The sequence below is a fragment of the Bufo gargarizans genome, chromosome 7 (assembly GCF_014858855.1).
Source record: "Bufo gargarizans isolate SCDJY-AF-19 chromosome 7, ASM1485885v1, whole genome shotgun sequence".
Lineage (NCBI taxonomy): Eukaryota > Metazoa > Chordata > Amphibia > Anura > Bufonidae > Bufo > Bufo gargarizans.
In genome coordinates, this window is record NC_058086.1 from 26,619,971 (window position 1) to 26,633,421 (window position 13,451).

The 13,451-nt window shown below is 43.5% G+C and overlaps 1 protein-coding gene across 2 annotated transcripts in view; it reads right to left on the bottom strand.

Moving 5' to 3' along the window:
* Nucleotides 1–2,766: 2,766 nt before the first annotated feature.
* The window catches only part of SLC26A6 (solute carrier family 26 member 6), a 52,744-nt gene continuing 42,059 nt past the window's right edge, over nucleotides 2,767–13,451 (bottom strand). The window contains exons 11-20 of one of the 2 annotated variants that reach the window (XM_044300527.1): nucleotides 13,053–13,130; nucleotides 10,203–10,298; nucleotides 9,808–9,914; nucleotides 9,507–9,576; nucleotides 8,095–8,187; nucleotides 7,867–8,004; nucleotides 6,529–6,720; nucleotides 4,942–4,996; nucleotides 4,434–4,573; nucleotides 2,767–3,382 (exon numbers count right to left, since the gene is read on the bottom strand). In XM_044300527.1, the coding sequence (XP_044156462.1) occupies nucleotides 3,362–3,382; nucleotides 4,434–4,573; nucleotides 4,942–4,996; nucleotides 6,529–6,720; nucleotides 7,867–8,004; nucleotides 8,095–8,187; nucleotides 9,507–9,576; nucleotides 9,808–9,914; nucleotides 10,203–10,298; nucleotides 13,053–13,130 (990 nt within the window). In that variant the 3' untranslated portion in view covers nucleotides 2,767–3,361. The remainder of the gene's footprint in view (nucleotides 3,383–4,433; nucleotides 4,574–4,941; nucleotides 4,997–6,528; nucleotides 6,721–7,866; nucleotides 8,005–8,094; nucleotides 8,188–9,506; nucleotides 9,577–9,807; nucleotides 9,915–10,202; nucleotides 10,299–13,052; nucleotides 13,131–13,451) is intronic. The other variant, XM_044300526.1, reaches the window with a different exon arrangement.

Sequence of the window (13,451 nt, forward strand, 5' to 3'; positions counted from 1 at the left end):
GTTGTGCAACCTCCATATATCTACCAAATTCTATTCCTCTGTAATGGTTTTAAAACTACTTCCCATTTTTTTCCTAATCTACACCTATCCATTGTTTCATCCATTACCATATTAAAGTCACCCACTATTAGTAAAGCCCTATCAGCTCGATTTAGTGAAAATTCATATATCTTTAGTAGGACGTCCATTTTTAATGGGGGAGGTATATAAACATTTGCTATAATCCAGGGCTTGTTGGCAATTATACAATCCAATACCACATAACACCCTTCGGGGTCTAACAACTCCTCCTTAACCTGCATTCTGATATCCTTATGCCACATTATACTCACACCTCTAGAGTATGAAGAGAATACAGAGTGATATGCCTTATGAATCCATGTTTTCCTTAAATCCCCACAATTTTCTTTTGTTAGATGGGTCTCTTGTAGGCATACTATAGCAGGCAAGAATTTGTTAATCACGTCAAACACCGCTATTCTTTTCACTCCTTTCCCCAGTCCTCTAAAATTCCATGAAACTACCCGCATCTATTCTCCTATTTATTGAATGATGTTCTATTCCCCGTATCTGTGGTAGGCAGAGACACATCAAGGCGGCGAGTGGAGAGACGTGCGGAAGGGGGGGGGGGGCAAGGAGAGGCGCAAGGAGAGGCAGGGGAGCAAGAGAGAGAGAGAGGGGGGAATTAAAAAATTTAATAAATTGAATCTTTAAGCATGTACATTGATATTGTTGCATTTCTGATATACAGTTGCAAGAAAAAGTATGTGAACCCTTTGGAATGATAAGGATTTCTACACAAATTGGTCATAAAATGTGATCTGATCTTCATCTAAGTCACAACAATAGACAATCACAGTCGGCTTAAACTAATAACACACAAAGAATTAATGTTACCATGTTTTTATTGAACACACCATGTAAACATTCACAGTGCAGGTGGAAAAAGTATGTGAACCCCTAGACTAATGACATCTCCAAGAGCTAATTGGAGTGAGGTGTCAGCCAACTGGAGTCCAATCAATGAGATGAGATTGGAGGTGTTGGTTACAGCTGCCCTGCCCTATAAAAAACACACACCAGTTCTGGGTTTGCTTTTCACAAGAAGCTTTGCCTGATGTGAATGATGCCTCGCACAAAAGAGCTCTCCGAAGACCTACGATTAAGAATTGTTGACTTGCATAAAGCTGGAAAGGGTTATAAAAGTATCTCCAAAAGCAGTGCTGTTCATCAGTCCACAGTAAGACAAATTGTCTATAAATGGAGAAAGTCCAGCACTGCTGCTACTCTCCCTAGGAGTGGCCGCCCTGTAAAGATGACTGTAAGAGCACAGCGCAGACTGCTCAATGAGGTGAAGAAGAATCCTAGAGTGTCAGCTAAAGACTTACACAAGTCTCTGGCATATGCTAACATCCCTGTTAGCAAATCTACGATACGTAAAACACTAAACAAGAATGGATTTCATGGGGGGATACCACAGAGGAAGCCACTGCTGTCCAAAAAACATTGCTGCACGTTTACAGTTTGCACAAGAGCAACTGGATGTTCCACAGCAGTACTGGCAAAATATTCTGTGGACAGATGAAACCAAAGTTGAGTTGTTTGGAAGAAACACACAACACTATGTGTGGAGAAAAAGAGGCACAGCACACCAACATCAAAACCTACTTAAGGCCATCTGTCCACCAGCTGAAGCTCAACAGAAGATGTGTGCTGCAACAGGACAACGACCCAAAGCACAGAAGTAAATCAACAATAGAATGGCTTAAACAGAAGAAAATACACCTTCTGGAGTGGCCCAGTCAGAGTCCTGACCTCAACCCGATTGAGATGCTGTGGCATGACCTCAAGAAAGCGATTCACACCAGACATCCCAAGAATATTGCTGAACTGAAACAGTTCTGTAAAGAGGAATGGTCAAGAATTACTCCTGACCGTTGTGCACGTCTGATCTGCAACTGCAGGAAACGTTTGGTTGAAGTTATTGCTGCCAAAGGAGGTTCAACCAGTTATTAAATCCAAGGGTTCACATACTTTTTCCACTTGCACTGTGAATGTTTACATGGTGTGTTCAATAAAAACATGGTAACATTTAACTCTTTGTGTGTTATTAGTTTAAGCAGACTGTGATTGTCTATTGTTGTGACTTAGATGAAGATCAGATCATATTTTATGACCAATTTGTGCAGAAATCCATATCATTCCAAAGGGTTCACATACTTTTTCTTGCAACTGTATATGTGATTTGTACATAAATAATAAAAAAAGATCTGATTAAATAAAATAAAAAAGTTCTTTCTAGCAAGGATCAAACCAGTCTTGTACCTCACATGGATCCAGAAATAAGACTGACAGCTCATGCGGCGTGTCCTTTGGCAGGGGGACATGTCCTTTCTGCTGCAGCTTGCTCCCTATCACATCTCAGGGGGGACGTGTCCTTGCTCAGGAGGTGTGCCCTTTCTCTCGCAGCTCTCTCCCTATAACTGTCACAGCCTCTAACAGAATCTAGGGCTTTTAGACAGTTGAAGAATGGAACAGAGTATGTGCGTCCTCCTCAGCGAGGTGGACAGAGAAGTAATGAAGAGAACAAACAGATGGCACTATATAGAGAAAGATTTAACTTACAAAAAAAATAAAAAATAAATAAATAATAATATGCATTTTTTACTCACAAGCGCTTTTATTTACCTAAACTGTACATAATTGGTATCACTGCATCTGTAATGACCCGTAGACTAAAATGACCTTTTTGGGAAAACATAAAGGGCAAAACTAATATCTGTTTGTTCATTCCACCTCCCGAAAAAAAAGAAAAAAAAAAGTCATATGTAGCCCAACATAATGGCACCACTAAAAATGACTGGAGGGTTTTTTATTATGTATAGAACAAAGCAGACCCCCCCATTTACTAAATGTGGAGAAGCTCAAGTAATCTGATTTTTGAATCGTTTGGATGCCAGACCACAGTCATTCCTCGGCTACTATTCCTTGACGCACACAAATGACCTGACAGAACAGCAAGCATGAAAAATAGGTTTTATTACATGTGACATGTATTTCGATTATCCGGTAAAAAAACCTTAATAAGAATCCAAGGTACTCGGTTGCCTTTAAATGATAGCACCATATTACTGATTTTTATAAGGTCTCCCATCTCCTCATCGGTCATCAGTTGCAGTAGAAGTAGACGGTTCCTTTTATTCACTTTGCAAAAATTACAAAATATTAGTGAATAATATCATCTGGCCACTAGGGGGAGCTCTTGGTTGGCAGTTGTTGTAGCCAGACTGTCCACGTGTTATCCTGAAGGGCTCACATTCTGGGAATTCAAGTATAAGATGCGGGAAGGAAATCGATGCCCTCATATCCTCGTGGCCCAAGACTGTAATAATAAATCATACACAGGTCCGTTAAGTGGATTTGTAATTATTTAAATTTAATTTTAATTTAAAATTTATTTTCTCCGGCCAAAAAATGTAAGAGGGACTGAACTGATGCATCCTGAACGAAATGCTCTCCATTCAGAATGCATTAGGATAAAGTTTTTTTTTCCGGTATTGAGCTCCCGTGACGGAACTCAACACCGAAAAAGAAAACCGCTAGTGTGAAAGTACCCCAAGGTATAAAATATTGCAGATTTAATATTGGCCACTAGATGTCAGCGCAATATAGAAAGTCGCCACCTTCCTTTACAGCCTGCTGTAAACATTAAAGCATATACAATGAAGGATTATAGTCATATCCAGTGGCTTACCTAACATGGAGGTAGACCACACAACTGATATGGGGCCCAGAAAAAAAAGGGGGGAGGGAATCTGGCAATAAAGCTCTCCTTCGGACATAAATCAATGACATTTTCCAGCACTAGGTGGAGCTCTGGAGGGAGGGAAAGCAGCCAATACCAGGACGTGGCGGTGATCGGCCGCCTTGTGTCACACGTGACACAAGGGACCAGGTCACCGCCGCAGCCTGCTATTGGCTGCACCCCCTCCATCGACGGATGTTCATTTACGCAGGCAGAGGAAATGCGAAGACGGACGTTGAGTGATCCGGTAGGAAACGGTAGTCAGGGACCAGGTAGATATGCACAGCGTCGCTGGTCTGGGAATTGTACCAGGGATTATTCAGTCTTGGATAACCCCTTTAAAGAAATTTTACAGCTTCAATGGTAACTGTCTATATTCCTGTGCACTGAGCTCCCTCTAGTGGTGGCTGCACGCAGACAGTTTTATCATGTGCTATAACAAGGGAATCTGGGGATTTAGCATTGTAGGGGGAGATTTATTTGTGCATTTATGTCAGGGGAAGTGATCCTTTTTCAATTAACATATGAGGATCCCATTTTATCAATTAAAGGGATAGTCCTATTTTTTAAAAAATAAAAAAATAATCAAATTGCCCTTTAAAAAAAGGAAATACACTGAAATGCTTACATGTCTCTCTTCTTTCACAGGCTTCTCACTATGAATTCTCGAAATATAAGTGACGGCGTCATGGAGGGAAGAGTATAGCTGATGCTTGGTGATCGTCTTGCTGAAGAAATTCCCACGTTCCAGCTGTTCTAGGACATTTTCTGTGATAGACACATACATTAGATTTTCACCATAGGTATAAGGATGCCATCTGCCTTGGGTCCCCTGGTCTCAGAGGATGAAATTATGGGGCCCGCCCTCCATATATACTGAACATGTCACCAAGAAGATCTGATCAGATATTTATGATACAACTCATAGGAAATAGTCCTTTTTTGACCAATTATTGTTCAATGGCCTGATCCCACCGGAGAGAGAGCTGGTCCAACCCAGGGGGTCCATATGTTTGTGTCACCACCCGTCACCCCCTGATCCAGAGCCCCTACCATCTCTTCAGGCTGAGTGGTTCCTTTCTGCCACCACCAGCTCATTAGAAAATGACCCCATACAGTCGGCCATTACTACATACCATGACATCCAACCAGATAGACGGCCACATCAATTTCTTGAAAATCACGAAATATCTGAAAAATAAAAAAAAGATATTATGGGGAGGTTTACTAAGCTAGATACATTATTGCTGAATTTGCACCCAAAAAAAAAGGGGCGTGCATGCACATTTAATATGCGTTTCAGACACTTTGCACCTTAGTAGACAAGGAGGAGTGACCTACAGGGAAATGGGGCATGGCTGGAAGGGGGCATAAAGGGAGTCCGTCACCTCCAAAATCGTAGGGTAGCTGCCCCAAAACAGAAACATACCTACCTTTCTTGTGAAAATCCACACCTCTTATCCTGAGAAATGCTTCTTTTTTATGCAAATAAGCTTTTGGTGCACCATGGGCGGGGACACAGTGTTTGGTGCACCATGGGCGGGGACACGGTGTTTGGTGCACCATGGGCGGGGACACGGTGTTTGGTGCACCATGGGCGGGGACACGGTGTTTGGTGCACCATGGGCGGGGACACGGTGTTTGGTGCACCATGGGGGGGACACTGTGTTTGGTGCACCATGGGCGGGGACACTGTGTTTGGTGCACCATGGGCGGGGACACGGTGTTTGGTGCACCATGGGCGGGGACACTGTGTTTGGTGCACCATGGGCGGGGACACTGTGTTTGGTGCACCATGGGCGGGGACACTGTTTGGTGCACCATGGGCGGGGGCACTGTGTTTGGTGCACCATGGGCGGGGACACTGTTTGGTGCACCATGGGCGGGGGCACTGCGTTTGGTGCACCATGGGCGGGGACACTGTGTTTGGTGCACCATGGGCGGGGACACTGTGTTTGGTGCACCATGCTTCATCTGTGTCATGGCTACCAGCTTTGAAATCTCAGGGACTTATCAAATAGGAGGGGGAGGCGCTGGGTGGCATTATGGTGCACTAAACAGGGTGGCCCCGTCCACGGTGCACTGAAAGCCTTATTTGCATAAAAATAAAAAAAAAGAGGCATTTTTCATTAATAAAGGAGCGGATTTTCACAAGAACGGTGTGGTTGCATTTAAGGGAACCTACCCTACATGGCGGTATGCTTATGTTGAAACCGATTTTGGAGGTGACAGAATCCCTTTCGATGCAGCAAAGTTTGGTGCAAAGTTTTAATAAATCTGCTAAATAAAATATTGTTCTGAAAGTTTAGAAAATGAGAAAGGGGTCATGAGCACATCTAGAGCTTTAGAGTTTTCAAGTACTACTGATTTCACCATTTAAAGGGGAACTCCACCTAAAACTTATATTTTATGTAACCATGTCTGGAGAAAATGTGTGATGGTCCGTGCACAGATACCAAAAACAGGGGCCTGTACAGCCCCCCAAACTCTCTCATAATAATGCAGCTGAATAATCAATATTGTGATTGCTCCCCCTAGTGGTGGTTACAGGTAACCAGAATTTTATCTTTTAACTCAAGAAGTAAAAAGCATCTGGGGAAATTCAGTGTCTCCTGTCCTATAATTGTGTTCTGCATCCATGGAATGGACCGGTTTCAGGACGCCAGAATTTCTGCCCATTCAGGGAAGGAGAGCATAATGGAAAATAAGCTAAAAGGACTTACATTTTTCAAGATCTTAATGCTGACTGTATCCACAAAGCTGACCGTGCTGAGATCCAGGATGAGCGAGTGGAAGGGGCATTGGTCGGATCCCGCACCGTTGAATGCGGTCTCCTGCACTACTTCATTAATTACAGCTTGTTCTGGTTCCCTGACCCCAGGGCTGTGCGGATAGATGTTCTCCAGCTCATGTGCCTGCAGAAAAATCCAGTTAGAAATGGGTCAAGTGAATGAATATATTACAAGTAAACGCTATAAATATAGTTACATCACATGAAATATGAATGAATGGTGGCTGGAATAAAGCGTTCATCCACGAGGGATAACATATAAAAATGTATTAACACTGACTACAGTCTGTATATCTCCCGGTCCTAAGGCGTGTGTCCTGTGTGTTTATATAATTAGAATGCAGATAAAAATCGCAGTAATTCCCAGCCTGCTTGTTGATGGTTTCCACCAGTGAAAATTGTCTTCTAAGTACAGAATAAAAAAGTGTAAATAAGCAAAAGTAATTCAGGTATATTAAAAAGATGCTGAGTATTACATTTTCTGTTCTCTAGCGTTTCTGTCAAGGGCATGTCCACCATCATTTTACAGTATTGCATTACTGTTTCATTGTTATAGTCTATATTATACTCCAGAGCTGCACTCACTATTCTGCTGGTGGAGTCACTGTGTACATACATTACTTATCCTGTACTGATCCCGAGTTACATCCTGTATTATTCTCCAGAGCTGCACTCACTATTCTGCTGGTGCAGTCACTGTGTACATACATTACTTATCCTGTACTGATCCCGAGTTACATCCTGTATTATTCTCCAGAGCTGCGCTCACTATTCTGCTGGTGGAGTCACTGTGTACATACATTACATTACTTATCCTGTACTGATCCTGAGTTACATCCTGTATTACACTCCAGAGCTGCACTCACTATTCTGCTGGTGCAGTCACTGTGTACATGCATTACATTACTTATCCTGTACTGATCCTGAGTTACATCCTATATTATACTCCAGAGCTGCACTCACTATTCTGCTGGTGCAGTCACTGTGTACATACATTACTTATCCTGTACTGATCCTGAGTTACATTCTGTATTATACCCAGAGCTGCACTCACTATTCTGCTGGTGGAGTCACTTTTTATATACCGGAAGGTAAGCCAGCTCTGGAGCATAATACAGCATCAGTACAAGATAACTAAAGGGATATTTTTTATCTATGCATAAACTGTAAAATGGGGTCCAAAGGTGAACACCCCCTTTAATTTCACCAGCTCCTGGACAGTGTCTTATACACACGTCCCTTCAGATGCAGGAAATGGAGCAGCACATACTTTTTCGCTTGTGTCCTCGGTCTTATTCTGTTCCTTTAACCCTTTCTTTGCCTCTCTCTCTGCCTTTTCCTGCAGTTGCTTCTTCTTTTTAGCTTCTTTCTTCTTCATCTCAATAAGTTTGTCCACATCAATCCCACACTGTAAGAAGGAGACAAATCAACCTTTTTGCACGCTCCAGCAGAGGGGAGAGGAGACATAGGACACGTTCCTAGGAGTCTATGTACCTACCTGCTTTTTAACAGCATTCGCATATAACTCTGCGTTAGCAAAGTAAAGTGTGCACGAAGACCTGAAGATCTTTACACCTGGGATCTCCAGAGCCTGTGTGATAAACACCAAAATAACTCATTAGCAGGGCTGTTTTACACTAAGGCACGTGCCTAGGGCGGCACTCTTACCCCTCTCTTAAGTAGTGCCCCACACAGCCGCCAGTCTGACTACCACTCCCCTCAATCTGGCCCTGATAGCAAGTACCGTATTCAGAATTGGTACCTATGGCGACCCCGCTTATTAGATATTCAACCGATGCATAGCTGGTGGGCTCTCGGGGGCATGTGTCCTGGGTGCAATAGGAGGGCACACCAACCTTTTTTTTTTTTTTTGTGCCTTGGTATATAGACCCAGTAACTTCTTATGTAGCAAAGGAGCCTTTCGGCCCAAATGTGACTGCTACGACTACACCACATATCACTACACCCATGTCTACAACTCTGTATTCAACTAAGCTAGCCTATCTGTATAACTATACTAGGTGTAATGGAACAATGGTTTCTATCGCCACCCGCTGGGCACAGGTGGTATTGCATTCATTTTATTAGGAGACGTGGCAGATATTCTACTATTCCAATAAATAAAAAGGTCTTTCTAAACCCATTTATGAGTAACCCTTTAAAGGGGGTATCAATGACATCACATATTGCTAGTTTATGCCAATCCTTCATGATCACTGGGAAGGGGGGTCTGATCTGGCCCTTACCGATCCTGAGCACAAAGTGGCTGCAGTGATGATTTAGCGCTGAACCCCTCCCCCCTACTAAGTTGGGGTCCTGGCCCCGGAGAGCTGTACCCAGGCCCATTCGCTTGATTGGGGGCTGTGCCACGGTTCCCACTATGGCGGACAGCCTGAGCGCCACAGTGTTGGACAGGCAGCACTAATTCAGAGCTGCAGCCCCTTAATTCTTAGCATCAGTGGGGGTCCCAGAGGTCGGACCCCCACCGATCATAAAGCAATGGCACATCCTAGACCAGGGGGTGCACAACCTTTTCTGGTTGGGGCTACATTGTCAACCTGAACCAATTCTAAGGGCCGAAAATAAAACTTAAAGGGGTAGTACCAACTGAAATACTAGATTTATGGCCTATTGAACATACAGTATATATCATAAATGTCTAGTTACACTTCTAGTACTCCCATCTAATGTGAGCAGCCACAAGACCTAGACATACATGTCTGTTACCAGATGGTTGGGGGCCGCACAGAATGGTATCAAGGGCCGCAGGTTGTGCACCCCTGTCCTAGACCTATGGAAAGAGGCTGCAAGTCAGAAAAGGAATGGGCAGAGTACTTTAACCCCGAATTGCCCCTACTAGTTTGCATGAATCCTGTATTTTGGGTAGAGTTACCTTTTAACTCCCCTTACCTGCTGATACTGGGTCACATCTCTGTAAATATCTGTGCCGGAAACTTGCCCGAGTATTGAGTAGCGAGGCCTGTGAGGGAACAGATCACCAAATGTTACACCCGTAGATCGCCCCAAACATTTCTATTTGCAGAATAACGTGTAGTATGACTTTATGATACCACTAATGTATTTTTACATAGGACTGCAGGTCACTATATTCAATCACAATGCGCAATACAAGTGGTGCATTGACAAACTCAGCTCTGCTACATCTGCTTTTAAAGCTGCGTATATTCTTGGCATTATAAACTGTACTGACCACTGTGTCCTGAAGATGACGGCCACGAGGGAAAACGCTACTGAAACGGCCAGGCCCAGGTCCAAATTCAGGAGTATGGTAGCCAAAAAGGTCACTAACCAAACTGCCTGCAAGAGAAGGACATGTACAACTCCGTGACAAACTCACCCAGCGAGATGGTGGAAACGGTCCTTAACCATGTGTCAGGCTATTGCTCTCTGTTATCAGCCATTTCACTGACCACAACTTTGTTTAGTCTCTCTAGAGCCGAGACATTTATATACAGTATATAGAGAGGTGACGGCCATCCGCCGCTCCTCTGCACTGTTTTTTTTTTTTTTTTTAAACTCTACATTTTAGGGTTAGTGGCCCTTTAAGAAAACACCGGTCAGGGGAGATAAACAAATATGTCTTACTAGGTCCATTTTATTTGATCTCCATAGTGCTGGGATATCCTTGAACTGCTTGTAGATTCCCTTTAAATTCACCACGACCACTGACGCGAGTATCGCCTGGGGGAGTAAAAAATATTTAAGAATAAATATATAAATAAATATATAAAAATGTAACACCAGAACTAAAGACTGTCCATTCACGTTGCTCCTGCATATAAGCAATGTGACTGTTCACTGGCAGCAAGCAGAGAACCATTAAAAAGAAAAATCTCCCAATAGTCCAGCACTTGACAATCCAGAAATTTAGCTGGCCTTGTGCAACAGGCGCCCCCCCCCCCCCCAGGGCCCTCTATATATCGCGCGTCCCAGGTGTAGGAATGCCGAGTGGTATGTTGCGGCCTAAAAGGTCTCTTTGTGTGTGTCACAGTGCTCCTACTTGGACACGGCTGGACCCCAGGCTTTGGCTCCGAAGCAATAGATAAAAGGAATAATTGATGGATAACAGAATAACTTGAGTCCAGACATTGAGATGAAGTTCAATGGCAGCTTTACTTTGCATAAACCTTCTCCAAAACGATTTACAGGCTTTGTATTGGTTCCAGCAGGCTTTAGCATGAAACTGGCAGGCAAACTCCACTCTCCTACATCTTCTTCTCTCTGAATTTGCTGTACTGACAGGCTGGCTGTATAAAACCCAGCTTCTTCTGTATGCTGCACTTCACTTTGTAGTCTGACTCTAGGTTATGCCAGGGAACTTTCCTCCTGGCTCCTGAGGCTTCAAGCTTTGGCCTCCATGGCCAGCAGAGCTTAAAGGTGCTCTGGCTGGCGTGGGCATGTCCAGCAGAGACATGCCCCTGCACACCCTTCCATTAGCAGGGGGTAAGCTAGACTAACTGGAACTTCTGCCCCACCCTTACTGCAGGTAGTAGGACTCGCCCACTTCTCTTCAGAGGGGGGTTAGAATGGAATGGTAAGTTCCATTCTCTCTAAGTACAGCTCTGCTGTGTTTGCTGCCACCTGCTGGTGAACCAGGCACAATACATATGAACAGTTACATAACAACATTATAAGGAATGCACAGTGTGGAACATTATGCATAAGATTACATTATGTTAGACCATTAAGGACAGTAGCAGGGTGTAGGAGTGGCAACACCACTCTGGGGTGTTACATTTGCGTGCACTCAGTGTGGGAATGAAAGCATCAGTTGGTGGTAGTTTTGATTATTTAACAATTTCTGTCTGAAAGGGCCAAGGAAACTCATGAATGATACTGAACTACCTTCATTAGAATGGCATCCTTTTGGGTTTAATCTGTATACTGACCACCCTACTGTAGTGGTCGCACATGCTCAGTTCCATCCTTCAACTGCCCTATCTACTGTTAGGGCGCCTTCACACAGGGCAGATTTTGTTGCAGATAATTCTGTCCGAAATGAAATTCAGTTCCTTTCACCCGGGGTGGGGCTTGCAGAGATCCATGTGCTTGCCGCCAAAACAACCCCATTTAGATAAATGGAACAGATTTTCAGTTGCAGATTTAGAAGCTGTGACAGTTGCAGAAAGGACAAGCCCTGCTGAGCTGCGATAAGGAGAGAGCTGAAGCGGAAAGGACACGCACCCTACTAAGGGCTCATGCACACAACTGTATGTATTTTGCTGTGAGCAAAACACGTATCTGCAAAAATACGAAACACGTCCGTGTGACATCCGTATTGAATTCGTTTTTTTTTTTGCGGATCCATTATAACAATGCCTCTCCTAGTCCACAAAACGGACAAAAATAGGACATGTTCTATCTTTTTTGTCATTTCCTTTGTCATTGAGTCATTTCCTTTTCTTTGCGGATCCATTAAAGTGAATAATTTTGCATACGTGCTGCGAAAACAATGGAAAGGACACAGAAAAAAAAAAAATATGTTTGTGTGCATGAGCCCTAAGGGAGAGAGCTGCAGCAGAAAGGACACACACCATGAGATTCCAGCTTGAAATAAATCGAGCAGGACAATTGAAGTAATGACGAGGGGGATCTCTGGATCCATGTGAGGAACAGGGCTGGTCCTAGCTTTTTTAGCTGTCATGTGTCCGATTTTCATTTATTTACCTTAATCATAGTATAACCCCTTTAAATGTGTTGTGTCATCTCAAGCATTGGTCGCATTAGGTTATGCCATCAATGTCTGATAGATGCAGGTCCCAGAGGTGGGACCCGCACCTATCTCTACAATGGGGCCCGCAATGTGAGAGCGCAGCGCACAAGCACAGCCGCTTCCATTTATTTCTATAGAACTACCAAAAACAGCTCGACTATTTTCGCCAGCCCCATATAAAAGTGAATGGAACAATGGCGGATTTTCTAAGGGAACTTTCGAAAAAAAAGCAGTGTGCACCACTCAGCTATTTTCGGCACTCCTGTAGAAATTTATGATGTAGTGCAGCTGCGCGTGCGCAGTCCGCTATCCTTCTCCTTACGGGCCCTGTTCTAAAGATAGGAGCGGGTCCCAAATATTGGTGGCAAATCCTAGCGATATGCCACCTACGCTTGAGAGGACACAAACCCTTTAAATTATTAAAAAAATTAAAAATAAATAAATGGACAGATGTGTGTTAATGAGACGTAGAGAAAGGTGAATCACATTACTAGATCATCCTTACAACCGCTTACCTATTCACAATATTCCTCCTTAATTTTAAGGTGGTAAGATATTTACACAACACGGTCAAGGCTCAATGTTCTCGCAGTAACAATACCTTCACAGTTTCCCTCCTTGTATAAGAGCCTGCGTTTTCTAGCTTGTACAGGTCAAACCTGTTACAGAGAAATCGTTTTTAAAAAACAATTAAAAACTCACCGTGATGGAACTGAACTCACTTTTGGAAGGGACTCAAACAGCTCGCCAGCTTTAAGAATGATGATGAGGATGACCAGGCTGGACACCGCGCCGGCTACCTGGACACGGAGAGGGGTTAGTGTGGGATGAATTTTGCCTACATACAAAACACTAGTCAGACCACAAGTGGAATATTGTGCACAGTTTTGTGTCACCCATGTATAAGAAGGACATAGCGGAACTAGAATGGGTGCAGAGAGGGGCGAGCAAGGTAATTAAGGGAACGGGTGGCCTCTAACTATGACAAGAAGGCAGCATCAAAAATATTGCAAGTTACTAGAATCCTGGGGGATTGGACGTTGATCTATGATTTTATTGTGATTTAAAGTTTAAAAGGAATTTCTATTACTTAATATGGGAGCTAGAAAATGTAGCATCTG